The sequence below is a fragment of the Hemiscyllium ocellatum genome, chromosome 7 (assembly GCF_020745735.1).
Source record: "Hemiscyllium ocellatum isolate sHemOce1 chromosome 7, sHemOce1.pat.X.cur, whole genome shotgun sequence".
Lineage (NCBI taxonomy): Eukaryota > Metazoa > Chordata > Chondrichthyes > Orectolobiformes > Hemiscylliidae > Hemiscyllium > Hemiscyllium ocellatum.
Window position 1 is genome coordinate 1484519 of NC_083407.1, and position 25931 is coordinate 1510449.

General features: G+C 44.9%; 1 protein-coding gene across 3 annotated transcripts in view; it reads left to right on the forward strand.

The window, feature by feature from the left end:
* atg9a (ATG9 autophagy related 9 homolog A (S. cerevisiae)) overlaps positions 1-25931 on the forward strand; it is a 45169-nt gene that overhangs the window by 761 nt on the left and 18477 nt on the right. For 2 of the 3 annotated variants that reach the window (XR_009644904.1, XM_060828183.1), the window contains exons 2-8: positions 3494-3671; positions 19161-19204; positions 21114-21178; positions 21821-21982; positions 22756-22897; positions 24119-24867; positions 25737-25890. Coding sequence is in view for 2 of the 3 variants with exons in the window: in XM_060828183.1 (XP_060684166.1) it covers positions 3569-3671; positions 19161-19204; positions 21114-21178; positions 21821-21982; positions 22756-22897; positions 24119-24867; positions 25737-25890 (1419 nt within the window). In the remaining variant the exon portion in view is untranslated. The remainder of the gene's footprint in view (positions 1-3493; positions 3672-19160; positions 19205-21113; positions 21179-21820; positions 21983-22755; positions 22898-24118; positions 24868-25736; positions 25891-25931) is intronic. The other variant, XM_060828184.1, reaches the window with a different exon arrangement.

Genomic DNA, 25931 nt, shown 5'->3' on the forward strand with positions numbered 1-25931 from the left:
AGTGAAACTGAAACAAACTATGGTGATTGCTGATTTTCAGTCATTGCTTCTCTTCCGACATTTCAATTGTGGCTTTCTCAGTCTGTGGTTTTGACCACACCTTCATAGTTGGGTACAGCATGGGGTTAGTTACATTACTCTTTTAAACTGAAAGTAATGCTCCTCTTAACACTGTCCCCCATTAATTAGTCTCAGGAGAGGTACAGTGTTTGGGCAGATAGAGTAAAGCTCTCTCTACTCTTTTAAACTGAAAGTCCAGCCCACTCTTCTTAAATCAAAAGTAAATCTCTTCATATTGTCCCCATCAAACAGCCTGAGGACAGGTACAGCACAGGGCTGGATATAAAATAAAGCTGCTTCTACACTGTACACATCAAGTACATTGACAATATTCAGGACGAAGTCAGACATCTTTGAAGTGTTGTCTCTGTTGTTACGACACGGCAGTGGACCCTTCTGGTAATTAAACCGGACTCTCAGAAAAGCCACCTCGCATCGTAATCTGTTAAACTATCAGTGACAGAGAACTCCCAAATTCCACTATTTAAAGAAAGATATCAATTTTATTCTTTAACTCTTAAAAGTGAACATTAAACAACAACTATTTATAACTCTAAGCCTCTTTTCTCTGAAAGGTCTGTTATCTACGCCCAACTCTCGAACAATGTACTGATCCAATAAAAGTCTCTATTAAAATTACATCAACTTAATTTTCAAAACTTAACAGCGGCTATCATCATCAGCTTCTGACTTCTTTCAGCTGCAGATCTCCCGGGGTTGTCTTTGGCTTTTGCTGTAAAGATGTTTCATATGAGAAAGGTACGGTTTAATAGTGTTTTGGATGGCAGTCTGTCTCTGTCTCTAGATGACAGGTTGTCGTGCTTTCTTTATCTAACTCTCAAAGTGCTGGCTTATTTATACTCCAAACATCAGATCCTCTCATCGGTTCAATGTTGTCAAAAGAGTAAACTTCAAATTCGATTGGGTTTTCATATCCTGACGCATAATTTAAACTAGTTCAATTCAAATGGTGATCAAAACAACTGAGATATCTAGTTTACAGCCAAATGTTACATATTTTCAATTTTCACTGAGACTGCTAGTCAGTCACATGACAATTGCCTGCAAGCTCTTACTGCCAAAACAGGCTTCTCTTCAAGGTACAATACACACCTTCAACGTCATAACACTGTCCACTGGATCACTAATCACTTACCTCTTTAGAACTAATTTTTCTGTTTATCTTTCCTGCTTATCTTTCAGGCATTAGTAGCCCTAAGTCTATTGGGTCTGTGTCTTGGTGGTAGTGCTTCTATCTGTGTGCCAGAAGGCCATAGTTCAAGTCTCACCTTTCCCCAGGCATGTCATAAGTGTTGGACTTACTGAAAAAAGGTACATTATCCGTTCATCTAAGTTATTGATTTGGATTCAAATCAGTTGTTGCCATCGTATTGATCTCTGTGGCAGCACTCGAGTTGTACTTTGCCAGACAAGAAACAGTCCATTACATCCTCCTTTATATATTCAATCACGGGATATGGGCATTGCTGGCTAGGCCAGCATTCATTGCCCAGAGGGTATTACTATGGATCTGGAGTCCCATTTGGGCCCAGATTGAGTAAAGATGGCAGATTCCTTTCCCTAAAGGATGGCAGTGAAGTGGATGGGTTTTTACAACAATTGCTTTGTAGAAGCTCGCTTTTCATTCCAGACTTTACTGAATTGAAGTTTCACTCTCTGCTGTGATGGATTTTGAACTTGTAAGCCCCAAAAATAAGCTGGCATTATTATGCTGTTACCATTTAATCTTTTTAGCTATATAATCATTTACTCCAAAACACACCAGACTACCACCCGCTACAAGAGCCCAGTCATAACCTGTAATTTTACGCAGTAATCTTTGATATTGTACTTGTTTTAAAACACATGGTAATTCCTTGGACACAGTGTGTACAGATTCCCAGTTATCCATGTTGGCTATTACTTCCTCCAAGAATTCCCACTAAATTAATCAAACACCTTTTCCTTTTCACAAAACCATGTTGACTCTGCCTGATTGCATTGGGGTTTTCTAAATGTGTTATTCAGTAACCTCCTGAGTAATTGATCCTAGCAATTTCTCAGTGACCAATTAAACCAACTGGCCTGAGGCTTCCTTCCTCCTTGAATAGAAAAATTACATTCGCTCTTTTCCATCTGATTGGACCATTTCAGAATTTTGGGAATTTTGATGACAACTACTTTGAAGACCCTGGGATAAAATCGATCAAAGCCTTGGAACTTTTTTCAGTACACTTTCCCTGGTGGTCTGATCGGAGCCTTATCCAGCTTCAGCAGCACGTCTCTGCTCAGTAAATTAGGGCAGCACGGTGGCTCAGTGGTTAGCACTGCTGCCTCACAGCTCCAGGGACCCAGGTTCGATTCCCTTGGACGACTGTCCTTGTGGAGTTTGCACATTCTCCCTGTATCTGCATGGATTTCTTCTGGGTGCTCCAGTGTCCTCCCACAGTCCGAAGATGTGCAGGTTAGGTGGGTTAGCCATGGGAAGTGCCGGGTGACAGGGATAGGCTAAGGGGTTTGGATTGGATGCTGTTCGGAGGATCAATGTGGACTTGATTGGCCAAATGGTCTGCTTCCACACTGTATAGGGATGCTACGAGTTTAAATCTCTAGCCCTCTTATAAAGGATACCAACACTGTATTTGTCTTCCTGACTGCCAGCTGAACTTGGACTCCGAAGCCTCCTACCTTCCCACATTGTACTCCACCTGCCACTTCTTTACCCACTTGTCGAGTCTGTCCCTTCACCCACCTTTTGTGATCATCTGCAAACTCAGTAACGCTGTCCTCATTCCCTTTTTCCAGGTTGTTAATGTATAATGTGAATAATTGTGGTCCCAACACTGGCCCCTGTGGAACTCCAGACATCACCGGCTGCCATCCTGAAAACCATGCCATTCTTCCCACAGTCAGCCAATCCTCTATCCGGGGAAGTACCTTGTCCCAAACACCATCTGCTATTATCCTGTTTCATAGCTCCTGACTCTGAGCTCCAATTTATCCTGTTTATAAACCTTTTAAGCTGTGAGTCAAAAGAGAAAGCCAGCAAGAACCACCTCTTTCTGCTCTCCACCTAATTCCTACATTGCCACCAAATTCCCTGAATGATCTCCTCACTCCGATGGTTTCTCACTCTGGATGGGACCTCTCCTTTCTGAATGTGTGAGGTTTACTGATCCCATTGAGTTAGATCTATTTGTGTTTAATCTTAGACCACCATTCTCCCTGAAGAAGATGTTGAGATTCAATTATGTTAGGGTGTTTCACCACTTAGTCATTAATTAATCCTGTCTATTGCATGTTTCCATTGTACTTGCTTGTGAGAGCAGCTGAAGAGGTCTGGAAGTGAAACTGGCCTGGGATTGAAGCTGTACAAACAGTGTCCATGCTGGCTTTGAAGTTGCACTAACTTGACCCTTTGTTCTCTTTGCAGTTGTGAGCCTTGCTGTATGTCAGTGGGACCTTCCTGTGTTGTTGAAGGATGAGTGTGCCTGTCACTAGTTGAGCCATGGCAGCATTCACCACAGAGTACCAGCGACTGCAGTCCTCCTACACCGATTCCCCACCCGGGGAGGAGGATTTGCTAGTTCATGTGGCTGATGGGGGCAAATGTGAGTTGAATGTTTTCTTATTCTCCCCCAGTCCCTACTCTCCTCACCCCATCCCTGCTATGGTTGTGAATTGGATGTATTTCTTTTATAAAGGAAGCTAGAGATCATTGGGGTCTGTTTTATGGAGTGTAGTTAATGAACTAATGTGGTTTTAAACTCTGTTTGCATACAGCTATCTCTCGTATGTAATACCTGCCTCATATTCAACAGATCATCCTCAGCCATTCTGCCAGCTCAGCGTAATGCCATCACCAAATACATTGTCCTTTCCAACAGAACCTATCCCTCTCCAACACTCTTGCCTTCTCTTCAATTATCTCCAACTTCCTCGATCCTGTGATACATTTCCATACAAGTGCAGGAGAAGCAGCAGCTTCCTGTCCCAGGCTCAGAGTACTACTTCGACACTGCTCGCAATGTGATTTAATATCCAAAAGGAAAACTGAACAGCAATTGGGTAATTGGTTTGTGTAACATCTCTGATCAGTGTATCCAAGTTTCTGATGGTCTGACATTTTAGTCTTCCACCTTTGTTTCACATTGCCCTCACTGTCCTCAGTCACCTGCATCTTCCAGTCAGGTTCAGTAGAAACCTCAGGAGCAGCCTTGTGACCTCAACAATCAGTTGAACAATTGCAAATCTCATCCTCTGCACTCATTTTGTTGACTTTGTTCAAAAAGTGGCTGTTGGTCATTCTGCCATTCACACCTTCTCTAGATTTGGTTATTTCTACTCCATTGGCCCCACGCCACTGTTTTGGACGTTTTGATCTCTCTTGTCTTCCCCTTTATTATAGACCTTTTCTTCTAGCCCTGTGTCACTGGTTGTGGCTCATAATCCATCACTTTTTAACCTTTTCCCACTTCTGACAGGAACAAAGAAACAGGAGGAGGCCAGTCGGTCCATCGAGCCATACAATCATGGCTGATGGAACTCTCAATGTCTTTTACCTACCCATCCTCGTCACCCTGTACCCCACTGGTAATCAGAAATCTGTCTCACTCTACCCTAAACATACTCCGTCTGAACTTCCACAACCCTCTCTGGTAGAGAATTCCGCAGGTTACAATGGAGTAAAAGAAATTCTCCTCATCTCCGTCCTCAATCTCATCCCCCATATTTTTAAAGTTCTGGCCTTTGGTTCCAGACTGCCAGTCAAGGGAAACATCTTACCTACATCTGTCCTGTCTATTCCTTTAAGTATTTTATAAGCTTCATTCACCTCTCATTCTTTGAAAAGCTGGAGAATATAGCTGAAAATGTGTTGCTGGAAAAGCATAGCAGGTCAGGCAGCATCCAAGGAGTAGGAGAATCGACGTTTCGGGCATGAGCCCTTCTTCAGGAATTCTCCACTGGAGAATATAGGCCCCCAGTTTGTCCAGATCTGAGTGGGGACCTGAACTTCTGGTCTTATTCCAACCTTGAGCCGAATTCTGAGGTGAGGTGACAATTATTACCCGTGACATTGAGGCTGCATTTGATTGAGTTTGGTATGGAGGAGCTCCAGCAAAATATGACCTGTTTGTTGCTGCTATCTATTTTCTACCTGTTAGCCAGCTTTTACATTCCATGTGCTTTAATGTGTTCCACCCAACCTCCTGCAGGGACTTGGATTCTCAGAAGCTTTCTGATGAAGTATACTATAGCCATTGAGTCTCCTTTATCAATTTAGTTGATCAGATCTCCCAATCGCCCTCACAAGATTGTCAGACATGATTTCCCATTCTCAAATCAAAGCCTGACTCTGCCCAATCATCCAATTGTCTGATTATCTGATCCTTTATCATCAACTCTAACATTTTCCCTATTTCTGATGTTAGGCTAACAGTTCGATAGTTCCCTATTTTCTCGCTCACTCCCTGCTGTGAGCCACAGTTGACTGACCTTGTTGGAGATGTTGCACCTCGAAGGAATGTGTAGTTGCTGTAAATTACATAATAGTTATCTTTTTTAAAAATCCATTGCCCATGATACTCATGCCTTTTCATGTATTTTCCCAATCCATTCAGTCACTTTTTGCTCTTCTTTTCATAATCTCCCTTATTCACATTGACTGACTGGTCTTTGTTCAGATTGAGCTCCCTCCCTGGTCACCATGCAGCCATGTTTCCGGAATGATAATTAGATCGAACCTTTGTATCTGTATTAGCACCTACGGATTATCTCCCTTGTTATGAATACTGTGTGCATTCAGAGAGAATGCTCTTAACTTTTGCCTTTTTGATATCATTCAACTATTGAAGCGTACTCAACACTCTGCTTTGTTTCTCCTACCTTCTAGTCTCCCTAGCAAATTCTTGATTTCCTGTTACCAACTAAATCGCCTTCCAACTTGGCTTATCACTTGAGGTTTCTATCTCCTTTACGAAATAATTTGAACCAACCCCAGCAGTGCTCACATACAACCTGACAAGGAGCTCGTCCTGGTCCTGGTCCTGGTCCTGTTAAGGTGTGTCATGTCCAGTTTGTGCAGGACCCACCAGCCCCAGAAGCAGTTCCAATCCTCCTAAATCTGGCCTCCCTTATACACCAATCTTCTTCAAACAGTCAGACCTTTCACTCTTCTACTCATGTCGTGTGACACTGGGAATGAACTCGTGGGAGTGAACTTCTGATACTGCTTTTTAATTTTCTTCCAAACTCCTTGAAATCACAGATTTGTTACGGTGCAGAAAGAGGCTATTAGTCCCATTGTGCCTGCACTGAGCTCTTCTAATCAGCATCATTACCAAGTGAAAAATTGCCTCTTTTCCCCCCTTAATGCTCATGCTCACTCTATCTAAATAATTATCCATTGATTCCATGAATCTGCCTGCATCACATTTCCTGGCAGTGAACTGCAGACCCTCATTACTCGTTGTGAAAACGTTTTCTCTTGTATTACCCTTGTTTTGTTTGCACTTCACTTTTAATCTATGCCCCCTTATTCTTCCTCCTTTCTTTAACAGCGGGAACAGCTTCTCCTGCTGGACTCTGTTCAGCACTCTAATGATTTTGACAATCTGTACTAAGTTATATTCTCAGCCTCCTCTCTCCAAGGAGAAGAGTCCCAACTTTGATCTCTCCTCAAACTGAAATTTCTAAGCCTTGGAACCTTTCTTGTAAATCACTTCTGCACTTTCTCCAATGCTTTCCTGTCTTTCTGACAATGTGGTGCCCAGGATTATACACAGTGGTCTGAGCTGAGGTCTAACAAGTGTCACATCACCTCCTTGCTCTTGCAATCTGTGCCCCTATTAATAAAGCTGAGGCCACTGTGCCTCTCTCCAGATTAATTGCTCTCTCCAGGTATCCCACAATCTTCAATGATCTGTGCACATAAACAAGGTTTAGAGCATTTTAAAAAAAATAGGGAGGGTGGAAAAAGAGGAGGGGGTGTAGCATTGCTAATCAGAGAGTGTATCACAGCTACAGAAACAGAGGTTGTTGAGGAAGGTTTGTCTACTGAGTCTATGGATGGAAATTGGGAACAGCAAGGGAACAGCCACCGCATTGGGGGTTTTCTATAGACCCCCTAATAGCAGTAGAGAGATTGAAGGTCTCATAGACCGGCAGATTTTGGAAAAATGCAGATGAAGCAGGGTTCTTATGGGTGACTTCAACATTCCGAATATTGACTGGAACCTCCTAAAATGCAGATGGTTTGGATGGAGCCGTTTTTGTCCGGTGTGTTTAGGAGGGTTTCCTTACTCAGTACGTAGACAGACCGACGAGGGGAGAGGCCATTTTGGATTTGGTACTTGGCAATGAGCCAGGACAGGTGTCAGATCTCGCGGTGGGAGAACACTTTGGTGACAGTGATCACAACTGCCTCACATTTACCATAGCCATGGAGAGTGAAAGGAGCAGTTACCAAGGGAAGATATTTAATTGGGGAAAAGGAAATTATGATATCAGACGGGAGTTGGGAAGTACAGATTGGGAGCAATTGTTCCACTGAAAGGGCACAGCAGACATGTGGAGATTACTTAAGGAGCAGTTGTTGCGAGTGATGCATGAATTTGTTCCTCTGAGACAGGTAAGAAGGGGTAAGATTAAGGAACCTTGGATGACAAGAACAGAGGAGCTTCTCGTCAAAAGGAAGAAGGCAGATTACGTAAACTGGAGGAAGCAAGGATTGAGCACAGCTTTAGAGGATTACAGGCTGACTAGAAAGGAGCTCCGAAATGGACTGAGGAAAGTCAGGAGGGGGCACGAAAAAGGCTTGGCAAGAAGGATTAGGGAGAATCCAAAGGCATTTTACTCATACGTGAGGAATAGGAGGATGGCCAGGGAGAAGGTATGGCCGATCAGGAATAGCGGAGGGAACTTGTGCGTGGAGTCTGAGCAGATAGGGGAAGTCTTAAATGAGTTTTTTGCTTTGGTTTTCACTAAGGAAAGGGAACTTGTTGTGAATGAGAACTTTGAGGAGTTGGGAAACAGACTTGAACAGATCGAGGTTGATGAAGTTGATGTGCTGGAAATTTTGGCAAACATTCAGATTGATAAGTCCCCAGGGCCGGACCAGATTTATCCCAGGCTGCTCCGGGAACCGAGAAAGGAGGTTGCTAAGCTGCTGGCAAAGATCTTTGCTTCCTTGCTCTCCACAGGAGTTGTACCAGAGGATTGGAAGGAGGCGAATGTTGTTCCTCTTTTCAAGCAGGGTAATAGGAAAATTGCTGCCAATCACAGACCAGTCAGTCTGACGTCTGTGGTCAGCAAAGTTTTGGAAAGAATTCTGAGGGATGGGATTTATGACTATTTGGAAAATAATACTGCAATTAAAGGCAGTCAGCATGGCTTTGTGAGGGGCAGGTCATGCCTCACAAATTTTATTGAGTTCTTTGAGGAATTGACAAGGCAGATTAAAGAGGGTTGAGCAGTGGATGTGGTGTATATGGACTTCAGCAAGGCATTTGATTCTTCATGGTAGCCTCATTCATAAAGTCAGGAAGTATGGGATACAGAGAGATTTGGTTGTCTGAATTCAGAATATGTTGGCTGAGAGAAGGCAGAGAATGGTTATAGATGGAAAGTATTCTGCCTGGAGGTCAGTGTTGAGTGGGGTCCTGCAGGGCTCTGTTCCTGGGCTTCTGCCCTTTGTAGTTTTTATAAATGATTTGGATGAGGAGGTTGAGGGGTGGGTTAGTAAATTTGCAGATGACACAAAGGTTGGAGGTGTCATCGATAGTATCGAGGGCTACTGCAGGCTGCAGTGCGACGTAGACAGGATGCAGAGCTGGGCTGAGAAATGGCAGATGGAGTTCAACCTGGATAAATGCGAAGTGATGCATTTTGGAAGGTCGAACATGAGTGCTGAATATGGGATTAAAGACCGGATTCTTGGCAGTGTGGAGGAACAGAGGGTTCTGGGTTGTTGGGATCCATTATTAAGGTTAGGCAGTGTAAGAAACTTTATTGTGAGGTAGTGCTCACGTAAGGTAGTATTAGCAAGTCTGGAACTTGTTAGCTTCACTAGACAACAGTAAGCCATTATGTTACACTAAGAACAGACTGAAAAGCTGATGGCATAGCCTGAAGAGGCCCCAGGGAGGGTGAGAGATAACAGGACATTAGAGCCGTGTCTAGATACACGAGGCTCAAACTGAGGTAATAGAACGTTATCAGGCGAGACCCAATCACACACAAAAATTCTGCTTTTTACCAAATAAGGATGTAACTCTGGAATGTGAGAGAACAAAAGGATAGACAAATTTAAAAAATAGTCAGAACGCCTTCTTCAGCAAGCCTGATACCTTGCTGTAACTCGATTCTCTCTCGAATAAAGCAGTCTGTTTCTTAGAATCTGACCCGGTGTCTCATTCCTCCGAAACGAACACGGGGATGGTAGTACCGTCCTAACAGGGTGTTCAAGTGCATAGATCCTTGAAAGTTACCACCCAAGTGGATAAGGTTGTTAAGAAAGTATATGGTGTTTTGGCTTTCATTAACAGGGGGATCGAGTTTAAGGGCCTTGAGGTTTTGCTGCAGCTCTACAAAACTCTGGTGAGACCACACTTGGAATATTGTGTCCAGTTCTGGTCGCCCTACTACAGGAAAGATACAGAGGCTTTGGAGAGGGTGCAAAGAAGGTTTACCAGGATGCTGCCTGGACTGGAGGGCTTGCCTTATGAAGAAAGGTTGAATAAGCTCAGACTTTTCTTTCTAGAGAGAAGGAGGAAGAGAGGAAACCTGATCGAGGTATACAAGGTAATGAGAGGCATATATAGAGTCAATAGCTAACAACTTTTCCCCAGGGCAGGATTGACTGGCACAGGGTGGGGGGGAGGGGGGGGGGGGTATAAAGGAGACGTCAGAGGTAGATTCTTTACGCTGATAGTTGTGAATGCATGGAATGTGTTGCCAGCTGTGATGGTGGAAGCAGAGTCATTAGGGACATTGAAGCAACTGCTGGACATGCACTTGGACAGCAGTGAGATGAGGGGTGCGTAGTTAGGTTATTTTATTTTAGGTTAAGGATAATCCTTGGCATGACATCATGAACTGAAGGGCCTGTACTGTGCTGTACTTTTCCATGTGCTGTGTTCATAAACAGCCAGGTTCCTCTGTTCCAGCTTCTCCTTTCATATTGTTACCTTTATTTTATATTGTCTTACAAAGTTCTTCTGATCAAAGTGCATCACCTTATACTTCTCTGAATTGAACCTCACCTGCCACCTATCTGCCCACCTATCTGCCCACTCCCCTAATTTGTCAATGTCCTTCCGGAGTTTCTCACTGCCCTATTCATAGTTTACAGTTCTTCCAAATTTGGTACCAACATAGTCCATGATTCTGACTGATTCTTCCCCCTCCCTTAGAAAGATGTCTGTGATATCCTCGATCCTGGCATCAGGGAGGAAACGCACCATCCTAGAATCACATTTCCTGGTGCAGAAACAGCTGCCTGATTCTCTGACCCATATCTATTGCTCATCCATTCTTCTCCCTCCACCCTTAGCTGGTGCCATGGACATGGGTCTGGCTGTGTTCCCCTGAGAAATCATCACTCTCTCCAGTTTCCAAACGTAATACCGATTGGTAAGTGTGATGGAGTCAGGGATTCCTGTATTTCCTGCCCTGTTTACTTAGGGTGTCTGATAACCACCCATTCCCCTTCTCCCTTTCCACTTTTAATCTGCTGTGTGATCACCACCTATCCATTCTGTCCATGTAGTTCTCTGCCTTGGGAGTGTACAGCAATGACTTGAGCAATTGGTCCTATTCCACAGCTGGAACTCAGGCTCCTGCCACTGGTGACACTTCCTATCGGGACACTGTGTGTGTGTGTGTGTGTGTGTGTGTGTTGATTTCAGACATAGCACAGAATGTACACCCCACTTGACACTGCTGACGTGCCATTCCTTGACTCCAGAAACTATTTTAGATTTAGATTCCCTACAGTGTGGAAACAGGTCCTTCAGCCCAACCAGTCCACACCGACCTTCTGAAGAGTAACCCACCCAGTCCCATTTCCCTCTGACTAATGCACCTAACACTACAGGCAATTTAGCATGGCCAACTCACCTGACCTGCACATCTTTGGACTGTGGGAGGAAACCAGAGCACCCAGAGGAAACCCAGGCAGACACGGGGAGAATGTGCAAATTCCACACAGACAGTCGCCTGAGGCTGGAATCGAACCCTGGTCCCTGGTGCTGTGAGGCTGCAGTGCTAACCACTGAGCCACCGTGCTGCCCACTTGTTACCCTTAGAGTCAGTATGAACTTACAATGAGCACTTCACAAGCACTTTCTCATAAAAAGGGAGGAAAAAAGTCGAGAGGCAAACACTAATTAGTACCAACTTCACTATAAAGATTAGAAATACTGACCAGGCTAACTCACCAATCAGCTGCTTTCCATATAGTTCTGACATCACTCTGCAATCGGTGTCTGTGCAGGAAGGTTTCTCGATCTCTGCCCTCTTTATTTTGCAATAAGCCTTCATTATTGGGGGAGCACTTTGGGGCCAGTGACCATAATTCAATTAGAGTCAAAATAGTGAAGGAAAAGGATAGACCAGATCTAAAAGTTGAAGTTCGAAATTGGAGAAAGGCCAATTTTGACAGTATTAGGCAAGAACTTTCGAAAGCTGATTGGGGGCAGATGCTCGCAGGTAAAGGGAAGCCTTCAGAAATGAAATAATGAGAATCCAGACAAAGTATATTCCTGTCAGGGTGAAAGGGAAGGCTGGTAGGTATAGGGAATGCTGGATGACTATAGAAATCGAGGGTTTGGTTAAAAAAAAAAGAAGGAAGCATATGTAAGGTACAGACAGGATAGATCGAGTGAATCCTTAGAGTATAAAGGAAGTAGGAGTATACTTAAGAGGGAAATCAGGAGGGCAAAAAAGGGATGAGAGATATCTTTGGCAAATAGAATTAAGGAGAATCCAAACGGTTTTCACAAATACATTAAGGACAAAAGGTAACTAGGGAGAGAATAGGACCCCTCAATGATCAGCAAGGCAGCCTTTGTGTGGAGCCACAGAAAATGGGGGAGATACTAATGAGTATTTTGCATTAGTATTTACTGTGGAAAAGGATATGGAAGGTATAGACTGTAGGGAAATAGATGGTGACATCGTGCAAAATGTCCATATTACAGAGGAGGAAGTGCTGGATGTCTTGAAACACAGAACAGAGGAAAATCACCTATACCATGTATTCAAAAAGAATGGGTACCCAATGGACACAGTCCACCGATTTCTCAGCAACAAATCCAAACATGCAGACAAAACACGTCCAGAAACCCTAGCCACTCTCCCCACGTCAAATACATCTTGGAAATGACTGCCAGACTATTTGGATCCTTTGGCATCATGGTAGCCCACAAACCCACCAACACACTAAAACAGCAGCTATAAAACCTGAAAGACCCTATACAGACAACAAGCAAAACTAATGTCATCTACAAAATACCGTGCAAGGACTGTAACAAATACTACATTGGACAAACAGGCAGAAAACTAGTCACCAGGATACATGAACATCAACTAGCCACAAAAAGACATGACCCTCTCTCACTACTATCTTCACATACGGATAAGGAAGGACACCACTTCGACTGGGACAACACATCCATCCTAGGACACAAACAAAGACATACACGAGAATTCCTAGAAGCATGGCATTCCAACCAGAACTCTATCAATAAACACATCGAGTTAGACCCCATCTACCACCCCCTTAGAAAAAGAACAGGAAGTGACTTCATCACAGGAATTGTCATCACCAACGGCCTGCCTGCAACAGTAGTGGAATGGCTGACATTAAGGGCATTTAAATGGGCATTGAATACACACATGGATAATGATACATATGCAACATGGCTTTGTGCATGGGAACTCATGTCTCTCAAACTTGATTGAAGAAGTAACAAACAGGATTGATGAGGGCAGAGTGGTAGATGAGATCTATATGGACTTCAGTAAGGTATTCAACAAGGTTCCCCATGGGAGACTGATTAGCAAGGTTAGATCTCATGGAATACAGGGAGAACTAGCCATTTGGATACAGAACTGGCTCAAAGGTAGAAGACAGAGGGTGGTGGTGGAGGGTAGTTTTTCAGGCTGGAGGTTTGTGAACAGTGGAGTGCCACAAGGATCGGTGCTGGGTACTCTACTTTTTGTCATTTACATAAATGATTTGGATGCGAGCATAAGAGGTACAGTTAGTAAGTTTGCAGATGGACACCAAAATTGGAGGTGTAGTGGACAGCGAAGAGGGTTATGTCAGATTACAACAGGATCTTGACCAGATGGGCCAATGGGCTGAGAAGTGGCAGATGGAGTTTAATTCAGAAAAATGCGAGGTGCTGCATTTTGGGAAAGCAAATCTTAACAGGACTTATACACTTAATAGTAAGGTTCTAGGGAGTGTTGCTGAACAAAGAGACCTTGGAGTGCAGGTTCATAGCTTCTTGAAAGTGGAGTCACAGGTAGATAGGATAGTGAAGAAGGCGTTTGGTATGCTTTCCTTTATTGGTCAGAGTATTGAGTACAGGAGTTGGGAGGTCATGTTGCAGCTGTATAGGACATTGGTTAGGCCACTGTTGGAATATTGCGTGCAATTCTGGTCTCCTTCCTATCGGAAAGATGTTGTGAAACTTGAAAGGGTTCAGAAAAGATTTATAAGGTTGTTGCCAGGATTGGAGGATCTGAGCTACAGGGAGAGGCTGAACAGGCTGGGACTGTTTTCCCTGGAGCGTCAGAGGCTGAGGGGTGACCTTATAGAGGTTTACAAAATTATGAGAGGCACGGATAAGGTAAATAAACAAAGTCTTTTCCCTGGGGTCGGGGAATCCAGAACTAGAGGGTATAGGTTTAGGATGAGAGGGGTAAGATATAAAAGAGACCTAAGGGGCAACTTTTTCATGCAGAGGGTGGTACGGGTATGGAATGAGCTGCCAGAGGAAGTGGTGGAGGCTGGTACAAGTGCAACATTTAAGATGGTTATATGAATAGGAAGGGTTTGGAGGGATATGGGCCGGGTGCTGGCAGGTGGGACTAGATTGGATTGGGATATCTGGTCAGCATGGATGGGTTGGACCGAAGGGTCTGTTTCCGTGCTGTACATCTCTATGACTCTATTATAGCACCTGTTTATCCCTCTGCAATGGATTCCCACATTCCCAGTTACTCATTCTGTCTCAACCCCATTCCAGTGCAGTCTCCCTCACTCTGACTGACTATGCACTTTGAACTAGCTGTAATATGGGCATCTCTGATGAGGCACTGGTCGGTCTTAACTTCCTGCTACAGTGATCAGCACCGAGTTCAGGCAGAAATTTCAGGTGGTTGTTGGATCACTTTCATTGTTGTGCAGTTGTCTTTTAACTTCCATAGAACCTATTGGTTCTGGGTCTGATCCTGACTCTTATGCTCTAGCTAAACTTGCAAAAACTTTACTGGTTGAATTCCATTTTGATCTAAATTCTCAGATACTCACTCTGTTTGAGTGAAGATTCCTTTATTCTGTCTTTGTGGTTTATTCTGTTGAAACTTTGTAGACCAGATATGTAACATGGTTTCTCTCTCCATAAACGTTCTTAGATCCTGCTGAGTGTTTCCAGCGTTTTTCTTTTGATACTATTTCCATTATTTGCAATGTCTTGCTTTTATCATAGAATCAGGGAATATTTGCAACATGGAGGGGAGGCCATTCCGTCCCTCATGTTTGTACCGATTCTGTAAGAGCAACTTACCTAGTCTCACATGCCCACCTTTTTTCCCCGTAGCATGTAACTTTATTTTTCCCTTTCAGATAGTAATCCAATTCCTCCTTAAATGCCTCAATTAAACTTCCCTCCATGTTACTCTTGGACAGTGCATTCTAGATCTTGCTGCAGGAAAATATTTCTCTTTGTGTCACCATTCCTTCTTTCTCCAATAACCTTAAACCTGTACCCTTTAACTCTGTGCCTAATTTTAACTCTGTGCCTAACTTGATGACATCAGCCCCTGGAAATCCAGATCAAAGTCATTGATGTTCTCAGAAACAGAGTTGGCTCCAAATCCTGTGAGGAGGCACCTTGACCCTCTCTCAGAAACATAAACGTTCTGTCTCATGCCCTCGAAACAGTGCTTAATCTCATCTTGCTTTGGAGATGTCGGTGTTGGATTGGGGTGTACAAAGGGCTCTGGACAGGATGACTCAGCTGACCATGGCACCATGGTGCAGATGGCCATTCAAGAGGGGGGAGCAAATAGACAAGTAGCTGTTATAGGGGATTCTATAATTAGGGGGACAGATAGTATCCTTTGCAAGCCGGATCGGGAGTCTCGCATGGTGTGTTACCTGCCCGGTGCCAGGGTGCGGGACATCTCCGACCGGCTTGAAAGGATATTGGAGCGGGAGGGGGAGGATCCAGTTGTTGTGGTCCACGTTGGTACAAACAACATAGGCAAAGCTAGGGTGGAGGACCTGTTTGGGAATTTTCAAGCACTAGGAAAGAAATTGAAGTACAGGTCCTCAAAGGTCATAATCTCCGGATTACTGCCTGAGCCACGTGCCAATTGGCATAGGGATAAGAAAATTAGGGAAGTAAACACTTGGCTAAGGGATTGGTGTGGGAAAGAGGGATTCCACTTCATGGGGCATTGGCATCAGTTTTGGAACAGGGAGGATCTGTACCATTGGGACGGTCTCCACCTGAACCGATCAGGTACCAATGTTCTAGCGAAGAGGATAAATAGGGTGGTCAGTAGGACTTTAAACTTCTGAGTTGGGGGGAAGGGAAAGTGAAAGCGACAGGGAGTATGGAGTTAAATGGAAAGATAAGCAGCAGGATAGCATGTGTGCAGGTGGATTTAACCTTGAGGCAGATTAGGAATGCAGCAAAAAGCAAGGATAACTTAGGGCATCTTATGACTTCCAATATCTCTAATGATAAGAAAGTTAGCATTAAGGCACTTTACGAATGCTACAAGCATTCAGGTAACAAAGTAGATGAACTAACTGCACAGATCATCGTGAATGATTATGATGTGGTGGGCATCACAGAGACATGGCTGCAGGGGGGTCAGGACTGGCAATTAAACCTCCAAGGATTTACAATTTATTGAAAAGACAGGGAGGTGGGCAGAGGGGGTGGGATGGCCTTGCTAGTTAAGAACAAAATTAAATCTGTGGCACTGAATGACATGGGGTCGGATGATGTGGAGTCTGTGTGGGTGGAATTGAGGAACTACAAAGGCAAAAATGGGAGTTATGTACAGACCTCCTAACAGTGGTCAGGAGCAGGGGCGCAACATGTACCGGGAAATAGAGAAGGTATGTCAGAAAGGCAAGGTCACAGCGATCCTGGGAGACTTCAATATGCAGGTGGACTGGGTAAGTAATGTTGCCAGTGGATCCAAAGAAAGGGAATTCTTGGAATGCTTACAGGATGGCTTTTTGGAACAGCTTGTCATGGAGCCCACAAGGGAGCAGGCTATTCTGGACCTAGTGCTATGTAATGAACCAGACTTTATAAAAGATCTTAAAGTAAGGGAACCCTTAGGAAGCAGCGATCATAATATGGTAGAGTTCAGTCTGGAGTTTGAAAGAGAGAAGGCAAAATCGGATGTAATGGTGTTACAGTTAAAGGTAATTATGAGGGCATGAGAGAGGAACTGACAAATATAGACTGGAAGCAGAGCCTAGCGGGGAAGACAGTAGAGCAAAATGGCAGGAGTTTGTGGGTATAATTGAGGACACAGTACAGAGGTTCATCCCCAAGAAAAGAAAGATTATCCGGGGAGGGATTAGACAGCCATGGCTGACAAAGGAAGTCAGGAAATGTATTAAAGAAAAAGAGAGATCCTATAAAGTGGCCAAGAGCACTGGGAAATCAGAAGATTGGGAAGGCTACAAAAACAAACAGAGGATTACAGAGAGAAATAAGGAAGGAGAGGATCAAATATGAAGGTAGGCTAGCCAGTAATATTAGAAATGATAGTAAACGTTTCTTTCAATACCTAGGAAACAAATGACAGGCAAAAGTAGACATTGGACCACTTCAAACTGATGCTGGAAGCCTAGTGATGGGTGATAAGGAAATAGCTGGCGAACTTAATAAGTACTTTGCGTCAGTCTTCACAGTGGAAGACAAGAGTAATATCCCAACAATTAAAGGGAGTCAGGGGGGCTGAGTTGAGTATGGTTGCCATTACAGAAGAGAGAGTGCTAGAAAAGCTAAAAGGTCTTAAAATTGACTAATCTCCTGGCCCCGATGGCCTCCTAGAGTTCTGAGAGAGGTGGCTGAGGAAATAGCGGAGGCGTTGGTTGAGATCTTTCAAAACTCACTAGAGTCAGGGAAAGTCCCGGATGATTGGAAGACCGCTGTTGTAACCCCATTGTTCAAGAAAGGATCAAGACAAAAGATGGAAAATTATAGGCCAATTAGCCTAACCTCGGTTGTTGGTAAAATTCTAGAATCCATCGTTAAGGATGAGGTTTCTAAATTCTTGGAAGAGCAGGGTCGGATTAGAACAAGTCAACATGGATTTAGTAAGGGGAGGTCGTGCCTGACAAACCTGTTAGAATTCTTTGGAGAGATGACAGGTAGGCTAGACTAGGGAAACCCAGTGGATGTGGTCTGTCTAGACTTCCAAAAGGCCTTTGATAAGGTGCCCTACAGGAGGCTGCTGAGCAAGGTGAGGGCCCATGGTGTTCGAGGTGAGCTACTGGCATGGATTCAGGATTGGTTGTCTGACAGAAGGCAGAGTGTTCAGATAAAAGGTTCTTTTTCAGAATGGCAGCCGGTGACGAGCGGTGTCCCGCAGGGTTTGGTGTTGGGGCCACAGCTATTCGCATTATATATTAATGATCTGGATGAGGGGACTGGGGGCATTCTAGCGAAGTTTGCCGATGATACGAAGTTAGGTGGACAGGCAGGTAGTACTGAGGAAGTGGGGAGGCTGCAGAAGGATCTAGACAGTTTGGGAGAGTGGTCCAGGAAACGGCTGATGGAATTCAATGTGAGCAAATGCGAGGTCTTGCACTTTGGAAAAAAGAATACAAGCATGGACTACTTTCTAAACGGTGAGAAAATTCATAAAGCCAAAGTACAAAGGGATCTGGGAGTGCTAGTCGAGGATTCTCTAAAGGTAAACATGCAGGTTGAGTCCGTGATTAAGAAAGCGAATGCTATGTTGTCATTTGTCTCAAGAGGGTTGGAATATAAAAGCAGAGATGTGCTACTGAGACTTTATAAAGCTCTGGTTAGGCCCCATTTGGAGTACTGTGTCCAGTTTTGGTCCCCACACCTCAGGAGGGACATACTGGCACTGGAACGTGTCCAGCGGAGATTCACACGGATGATCCCTGGAATGGTAGGTCTAACATACAAGGAACGGCTGAGGATCCTGGGATTGTACTCATTTGAGTTTAGAAGATTAAGGGGAGATCTAATAGAAACTTACAAGATAATACATGGCTTGGAAAGGGTGGACGCTAGGAAATTGTTTCCATTAGGCGAGGAGACTAGGACCCCTGGACACAGCCTTAGAATTAGAGGGGGTCAATTCAGAACAGAAATGCGGAGACATTTCTTCAGCCAGAGAGTGGTGGGCCTGTGGAATTCATTGCCGCAGAGTACAGTGGAGGCTGGGACACTAAATGTCTTCAAGGCAGAGATTGATAAATTCTTGATGTCACGAGGAATTAAGGGCTACGGGGAGAATGCGGGTAAGTGGAGGTGAAATGCCCATCAGCCATGATTGAATGGCGGAGTGGACTCGATGGGCTGAATGGCCTTACTTCCACTCCTATGTCTTATGGTCTTAAAGTTAAAAATCACACAACACCAGGTTATAGTCCAACAATCACTTGATGAAGGAGCAGTGCTCTGAAAGCTAGTGCTTCCAAATAAACCTGTTGGACTATAACCTGGTGTTGTGATTTTTAACTAATCACATCTTGTCCTGTAGGCTGATTCAATCAGTTTCATGTTCACTGAGTCGGGCTAGTAATGAGCAAAAGGTGCTTTAAGTAATCTCTAATCTTTCTGTTTAATTCTCCACAGCTCCATGGCATCACATTGAAAACCTGGATTTATTTTTCTCCAGAATATCCTTTTGAATTGTTTCAAAGTCTGTTACATCTGCATGTTAGAACGTGGTTGAGTTAACTACGGTAATCTGTCCACTTCCTTCAGTGGCACTGAACAAGGAATTGAGACACCTGAGAATTAATGCACGTCACCTTGAGATTTCAGCAGGAGTGCATTGACAGATATGGACATTATTTGGGACCTGTCAGTGCTGTGCCTTTTGTTGTGGCACCGGTACACTCACTCGACTCTTTCAGGGAGATACCTGCAGCAACTGGTGTTTTTTTTTTCAGTCCCCCCTCTCAGGGCGATACGTCTACACAGACTTGTCTCTCAGTCCTTTCTCTCAGGGAGATATTTTTCACTGCAGTCTCTGTCCTATCTCTTTCTCTGTGTTTTTCTCTATCTCTGTGCAGTAGAACATAGAACAGTACAGCACTGTATTGGCTCTTTGGCTCTTAATATTGTGGCGACATTTTACCCTTCTCTCAGATCAGACTAACCTACATTCCCTTCATTTTGCTATCTTCCATGTGCCTATCCAAGAGTCGCTTAATTGTCCCCAATGTATCTGACTCTACCACTGCTGGCAATGCATTCCATGCACCCACTACTGTCTGTGTAAAGAATCGACCTCAAAACCTTCGACATCTCCCCTAAACCTTCCTCCACTCACCTTAAGATTATGTCCCATCATGATAGCCATTTCCACTCTGGGCAATAGTCTCTGGTTATCCACTCTATCTCTGCCTCTCACCATCTTGTACACCTCTATCAAGTCACCTCTCACCCTTCTTCACTCCAATGAGAAAAGCCCCAGCTCCCTCAACCTTTCTTCATAAGACATGCCCTCCAGCCCAGGCACCGTCCTGGGAAATCTCCTCTGTACCCTCTCTAAAGCTTCCACATCCTTCCTATAATGAGGTGACCAGAACTGAACACAATATTCCAAGTGTCATCTAACCAGGGATCTATACAGATGCAGTTTAACCTCGCAGTTCTTAAACTCGATCCCCCTGCTAATGAAAGCCAACACACCATACACTTTCTTAACAGCCCTATTAACCTGGGTGGCAACTTTGAGGGATCTATGGACATGGACCCCAAGATCCCTCTGTTCCTCCACACTTCCAATAATTCTGCTTTTAACCGTATACAGAGGAACCTCAATTATCTGAAGGGGGTTTCAGGGTCCCGATAGAAACATTACGTCAAAGAGCTGTTTCAACCCTGATCGCGTCTTGTGTTTACAGGTACAATGATTAAAAACGAACTCAGCTCACCGCTGCTGAGGACAGTCCAGGCACCGTCTCCAAATTACTGATCCCCCTCCCCCTCCCCCCGTAGGGGCACGGACGGAGATTGGTCGGTGGGTGACTGATGTTTTATCACAGCCTCTCAAAGCCATGCTGACTATCTCTAATCAACCAATGGTTTTTCAAGTAATCATAAATTCTGTCACTCAGAATCCTCTGTAATACTTTACCTATCACAGACATGAGACTGATTGGTCTGTGATTCCCAGGATTATCCCTATTCCCTTCATTGACTGGTGTATTCCAGTTCCCCCCTCGTAAGGAGACGTCTGTACAGAGAATGGTATCTCTCAGGTAGAGTGAGAACGGAGATATCTGTTCACTGGTACCTGTCAGTTCCTCCTCTTTCTCAGGGATATGTCTGTACATTGACTGGTGTGTCTCAGTCTCCTCTCCCTGGGGAACTACTGTGTGCAGCATGGAGTCATGTTCATAGTGCAGAAAAGGCCTTTCAGCCCATCAAGTCAACATTGTTGTCAATAATTGAAGTATTCAGGGTGTGATTGAATGTTGCACTTGTGTTTCCTGTGTGTAAAGTGGGCTGCCTGAGGCAGTGGTGGGGTCTGTGCTCTTCATTGAAGTTCCTCATTTTACCTTAACTGCTTGGCATGTCTATCACTTGCATCAGAAGAATGGCTTCCTCTGTATGCTGCTATCCGAGATGTTTGAATTGGTGTAGGTATTCTTAGTATTAACTGCATTTTGGTATTAATCTATATCCAGCACTAGATATTCATCTAGGTCCATCTGTGTCTAACTTGATGCTGTTCCTACCCTGGAGTGAGACAATGTAGAGGGAGCTGTAGTCTGTAGCTAACCCTACGCTGCCCCTGTTCTGGGGGTGTTCGATGGGGGGACAGTGTAGAGGGAGCTTTACTCTGTATCTAACCCTGTGCTGTCCCTGCCCTGGAAGTGTTTGGGGACAGTGTAGAGGGAGCTTTACTCTGTATCTAACCCTGTGCTGTCCCTGCCCTGGGAGTGTTTGGGGACAGTGTCAATGGAGCTTTGCTTCCAGTAGAAAAGAGTAGAGGGGGCTTTATTCTAAGTAACCTCTTGCTGTCTCTATCTTGTGAGTGTTTAATAGAGACCATGTAGAAGAGCTTTACTTTCAGCATATTAGAGTAGAGGGAGCTGTACTTTGTGTCTAACCCCAGTCTGTCCCTGTTCTGAGAGTGTTTGGTGGGGACGGTGATGATAGAACTAAATACTTACAATTTAAAAGTGTAGAGGAAGCTTTCACCTTTATTGAACCCATGTTGTATGTGCTTGTGGATTGCTGGTTGATAGTAATCTCTCTCTCTGGCTCGATATCTGCAGGCAGTTTGTCTTTGTCGTGACTTTCACCACGTTCTTGGTCAGTTGTGTTGACTACGACATCCTTTTCGCTAACAAGCTGGTGAACAATACGCATCGTGAAAGCCAGCTGATCAAAGTGACACTGCCAGATGCCTTTCTACCCCCATGTGTCTGCACTGCTCAGTAAGGATCGTGGAGGAGGGGGGATTGGGGCAGACTGACAGGTTTGGTCGATCTAGTCATAGTTCAAAGGAAAGTCGGTTTTATTCCCTCACTGACATTAGCGACCTAGTTGGCTTTTTATATCTTCAACTATTTTTCAAAGTTACAATTTATATATTCGTAGAATTACACTGAATTTCCAGGATGGAAACAGGCCTTTCCTCCAACAAATCAGTGCTGGCAATCTCTGTTCCTTACAAAGCTTTTCCAACCCTCCTCCATTTAACCCCATCACCCTATCCTTCTATTCGTTCATCCACGAGGTGTTTGTACAGCTTCCCTTGCAATGTATCTGCACTTCATTAATTCCCTACAATAGTGATTTGTGCATTTTGTAAATTCATTTCAAGAGAATATGGACCTTGCTGGTTTAGCAGCGTGGATTTGCCAAGGTAGTAGTGAGCTGTGTTCTTGAACTACTGCAGCTCTGGGGGTGTTGCAGCAGCTACAGTGCTGTTGGGCAGGGATGGAGAAAGTTCCAGGATTTGGACCCAGCACCAACAAATGCAGACTTGGTGAATTTCTGCAAGGCATCTTTTGATGGTACACACTGCTGGCTATCTGACTTCGGGGAAGGGGGGTGAAGGTGAATGGGTAGGGGGCATGGATGGGAGAGGTGGGGATTAGGAAGGGGGCAGGAGGCTGGGGAAGGCAGAGTTTGGTGCTGGAGTGCCTGTAAAGCACGGTGCTCCCATGGTGGGATTAGTTTTCACTTTATGGATTCTACTTTTTAGAATCCGACAGAACGTGCTGATCATCTTCATCTTGCTGATTGCTGGCGTCTTTTGGGTTCATCGGTTGGTGAAGTTCCTCTATAACGTTTGCTGTTACTGGGAGATTCGTGCATTTTACAAGAATGCTCTGAAGATACCGATGGTATGTTCCTGCTCTCTTTATTTCTGCCCACCTCACTGCTGTTCCCTTTCCTTGGGGTTAAAGTAAGAACAGCTGAGTGTGGAGATCCATTTTCTGGAGTTGGGTTTGACATGCACTTTTTGTGAGCTGGAACAGCTAACAATGAGCCAGCAATATTGATCAATTTATTGTGGTGTGAGGGTGGTTTAATGCAGCTTACACTGGCCATCTGGGTTTTAAAAATGTGGGCTTGCATTTCCTGACCACCTTGAACCCCTGCAGTCCATGTGCTGTGGGTAGACCCACATTGTCCCTTAGGGATGGAATCCCAGGATTCTGACCCAGTGACCCTGAAGGAACGGTGATATATTTCCAAGTCAGGACAGTGAGTGGCTTGGAGGGGAACTTGCAGGGGGTGGTGTTCCCGTGTATTTGCTGTCCTTGTCCTGGATGGAAGTGATGTGGATTTGGTTATGGTACACACTTCTGCCACTGAGCGTCAGTGATGGGTTTAGGGTGACAGTTTAGAAGGTGGGGAGTGGTTAGTCACTGGCTGTTGATCAATGGGTATATTTTGTCGGAGATTTTTGTAAAGTGTTGTTGGAGGTTGTGATATTGCCCTGGTTAGTGCTGATGGTGCTTGGTGATATTTGCCGACCCTGCCAGAATGCAGAACTGGTCAAGGCTGGGTGAAGTCATTTACTACTTCTCTCTGGCTACAGCCTGTCTAATTACCAGCTGTAGAGGATAGACCGCAGGTGAATGTAAACACAACTAACACTTGTGTTCACAACCACAGGAAGTAGTTGATGCTAAAACATTGAATGTATTCAAGAAGTGATTAGATCTGGTACTTGGGGTGAATGGGATCAAAGGTTATGGGGAGAAAGCAGGATTAGGCTAATGAGTTGAACAATCAGCCAAGATCAGGATGAATGGCCGAGCAGGCTCGAAGGGCCGAATGGCCGCCTCCTGCTCCTATCCTCTATGTTTCACTGTTGGATAATCTGAGAGTGCGTTGTGCTACAGCAATTAATGTGACTTGGGCTACTCATCTAAAGCCCCTCTGGAGCTTGACCGAGTCAGCCACTCCTTTTGGGAGAGGGTTTTGAGGGTGGGGGTGTTTAAGGGGGTGGGTGTTGGGGCGTGAGTGTTGCGGTTGGGTCTAACATGGTGTTCTTGTGGATGATATTGGCGTTAAACTGTGGCAGTGTGAGCTCATGTTGTGGTTCTGTGTTTCAGGCCCAGCTCCCGTACTGTAGCTGGCAAGAGGTGCAAGCACGGATCATCCACATTCAGAAAGAACATCAGATCTGCATCCACAAGAGGGAGCTGAGTGAACTAGATATCTACCATCGGATCCTGCGTTTCAAAAACTACACGGTGGCCATGATTAACAAATCTCTGCTGCCAATCCGTTTTCACGTTCCTATCCTGGGCGAGGTGGTCTTCTACACCAGGGGTTTGAAATATAATTTTGAGCTGATCTTTCTGTGGGGTCCTGGCTCGCTGTTCCAGAATGAATGGAGTTTGAAGTCCGAGTATAAACGAGCAGGCAATCGCTTAGAGCTGGCACAGAAGCTCAGCACCCGGATCCTGTGGATTGGAATCACCAACTTGCTCCTCTGCCCCATTATCCTGATCTGGCAGATTCTCTACGCCTTCTTCAGCTACACAGAGGTCATTAAACGGGAACCTGGCAGCCTGGGCGCTCGGTGCTGGTCACTGTACGGACGGTGTTACCTCCGTCACTTCAATGAGCTGGATCATGAGCTGCAGTCCAGGCTCAGCAAGGGCTATAAGGCTGCTTCCAAATACATGAACTGCTTCCTGTCACCATTGCTCAGCGTCCTAGCTAAAAATGTGGCCTTCTTTGCTGGCTCTATCCTGGCTGTGCTCATCACTCTAACTGTGTATGACGAAGATGTTCTGGCTGTGGAACATGTGCTGACCACAATCACTCTGCTCGGTCTGTGTGTTACTGTGTGTAGGTGAGAATCCTGGGCTGAGGGCCACTCACAGGGACACATCCTGGGAGCTGCTGGGAGGGAATATGGAGAGAGAAGGCCCAGAGGATCACTGAAGGAGAAGTCTCACAGCTCATCAGTTAGAAATAAAACTAACTGCTGGAGACGCTCCAGCAAAGCTTGTAACATCACTGACACAGAATCAGAGTTAATATTCTGAGCCTGCTCCACCATTCAATACAATCATGGCTGATTACCGAAATACCTGATTACTCTGTTCCTGCTTTCTCTGCATACCCTTTGTTCCCTTTGGCCCTTGGATAACATCTAACTCCATCTTGAAATATTGTGTTTTATCTTTAACCGCTTTCTGTGGGAGAGAATTCCACAGGCTCCCCACTCTCTCGGTGAAGACATTTCTCCTCATCCCAGTCCTAACTGGCCACTCCCGTATCCTGACGCTGTGACTATTGGTTCTGAACTCCCCAGTTATTGGCAATATCCTTCCTGTGTTTACCCAGTCTAGTCTTGCTAGAATTTTATAGGTTTCTGAGATTTTCCTGATTTGTCTAAACTCCAGTTACTGTAGTCCTGTTTGATTCAGTCACTCTTCATATGTAAGTCCTGCTGGGTTGAGGGCATCTGGTGCAGGCTATGGATTGATCACTGTCGGGGGGGTCAGGTGCTGAGGGAGTGCCGCACTGTCGGGGGGTCAGGTGCTGAGGGAGTGCCACACTGTCGGAGGGTCAGGTGCTGAGGGAGTGCCACACTGTCGGGGGGGTCAGGTGCTGAGGGAGTGCCACACTGTCTGAGGGTCAGGTGCTGAGGGAGTGCATTGTTTACTTTGCTGTTGATTTGTCTCCTGGTAATCTGACTCATCTGTCTGTTTCCAGATGCTTTATTCCAGACAAACACATGGTGTTCTGCCCGGAGCAGTTACTCCGGGTCATTCTGTCCCACATCCACTACATGCCTGATCATTGGCAAGGGGCAGCCAATCGTTACGAGACCCGCGATGAGTTCGCTCAGCTCTTCCAGTACAAAGCGGTAAGGAGCCCCTGGGGCAGGTGGGGAGTGGGGGGGAGAGG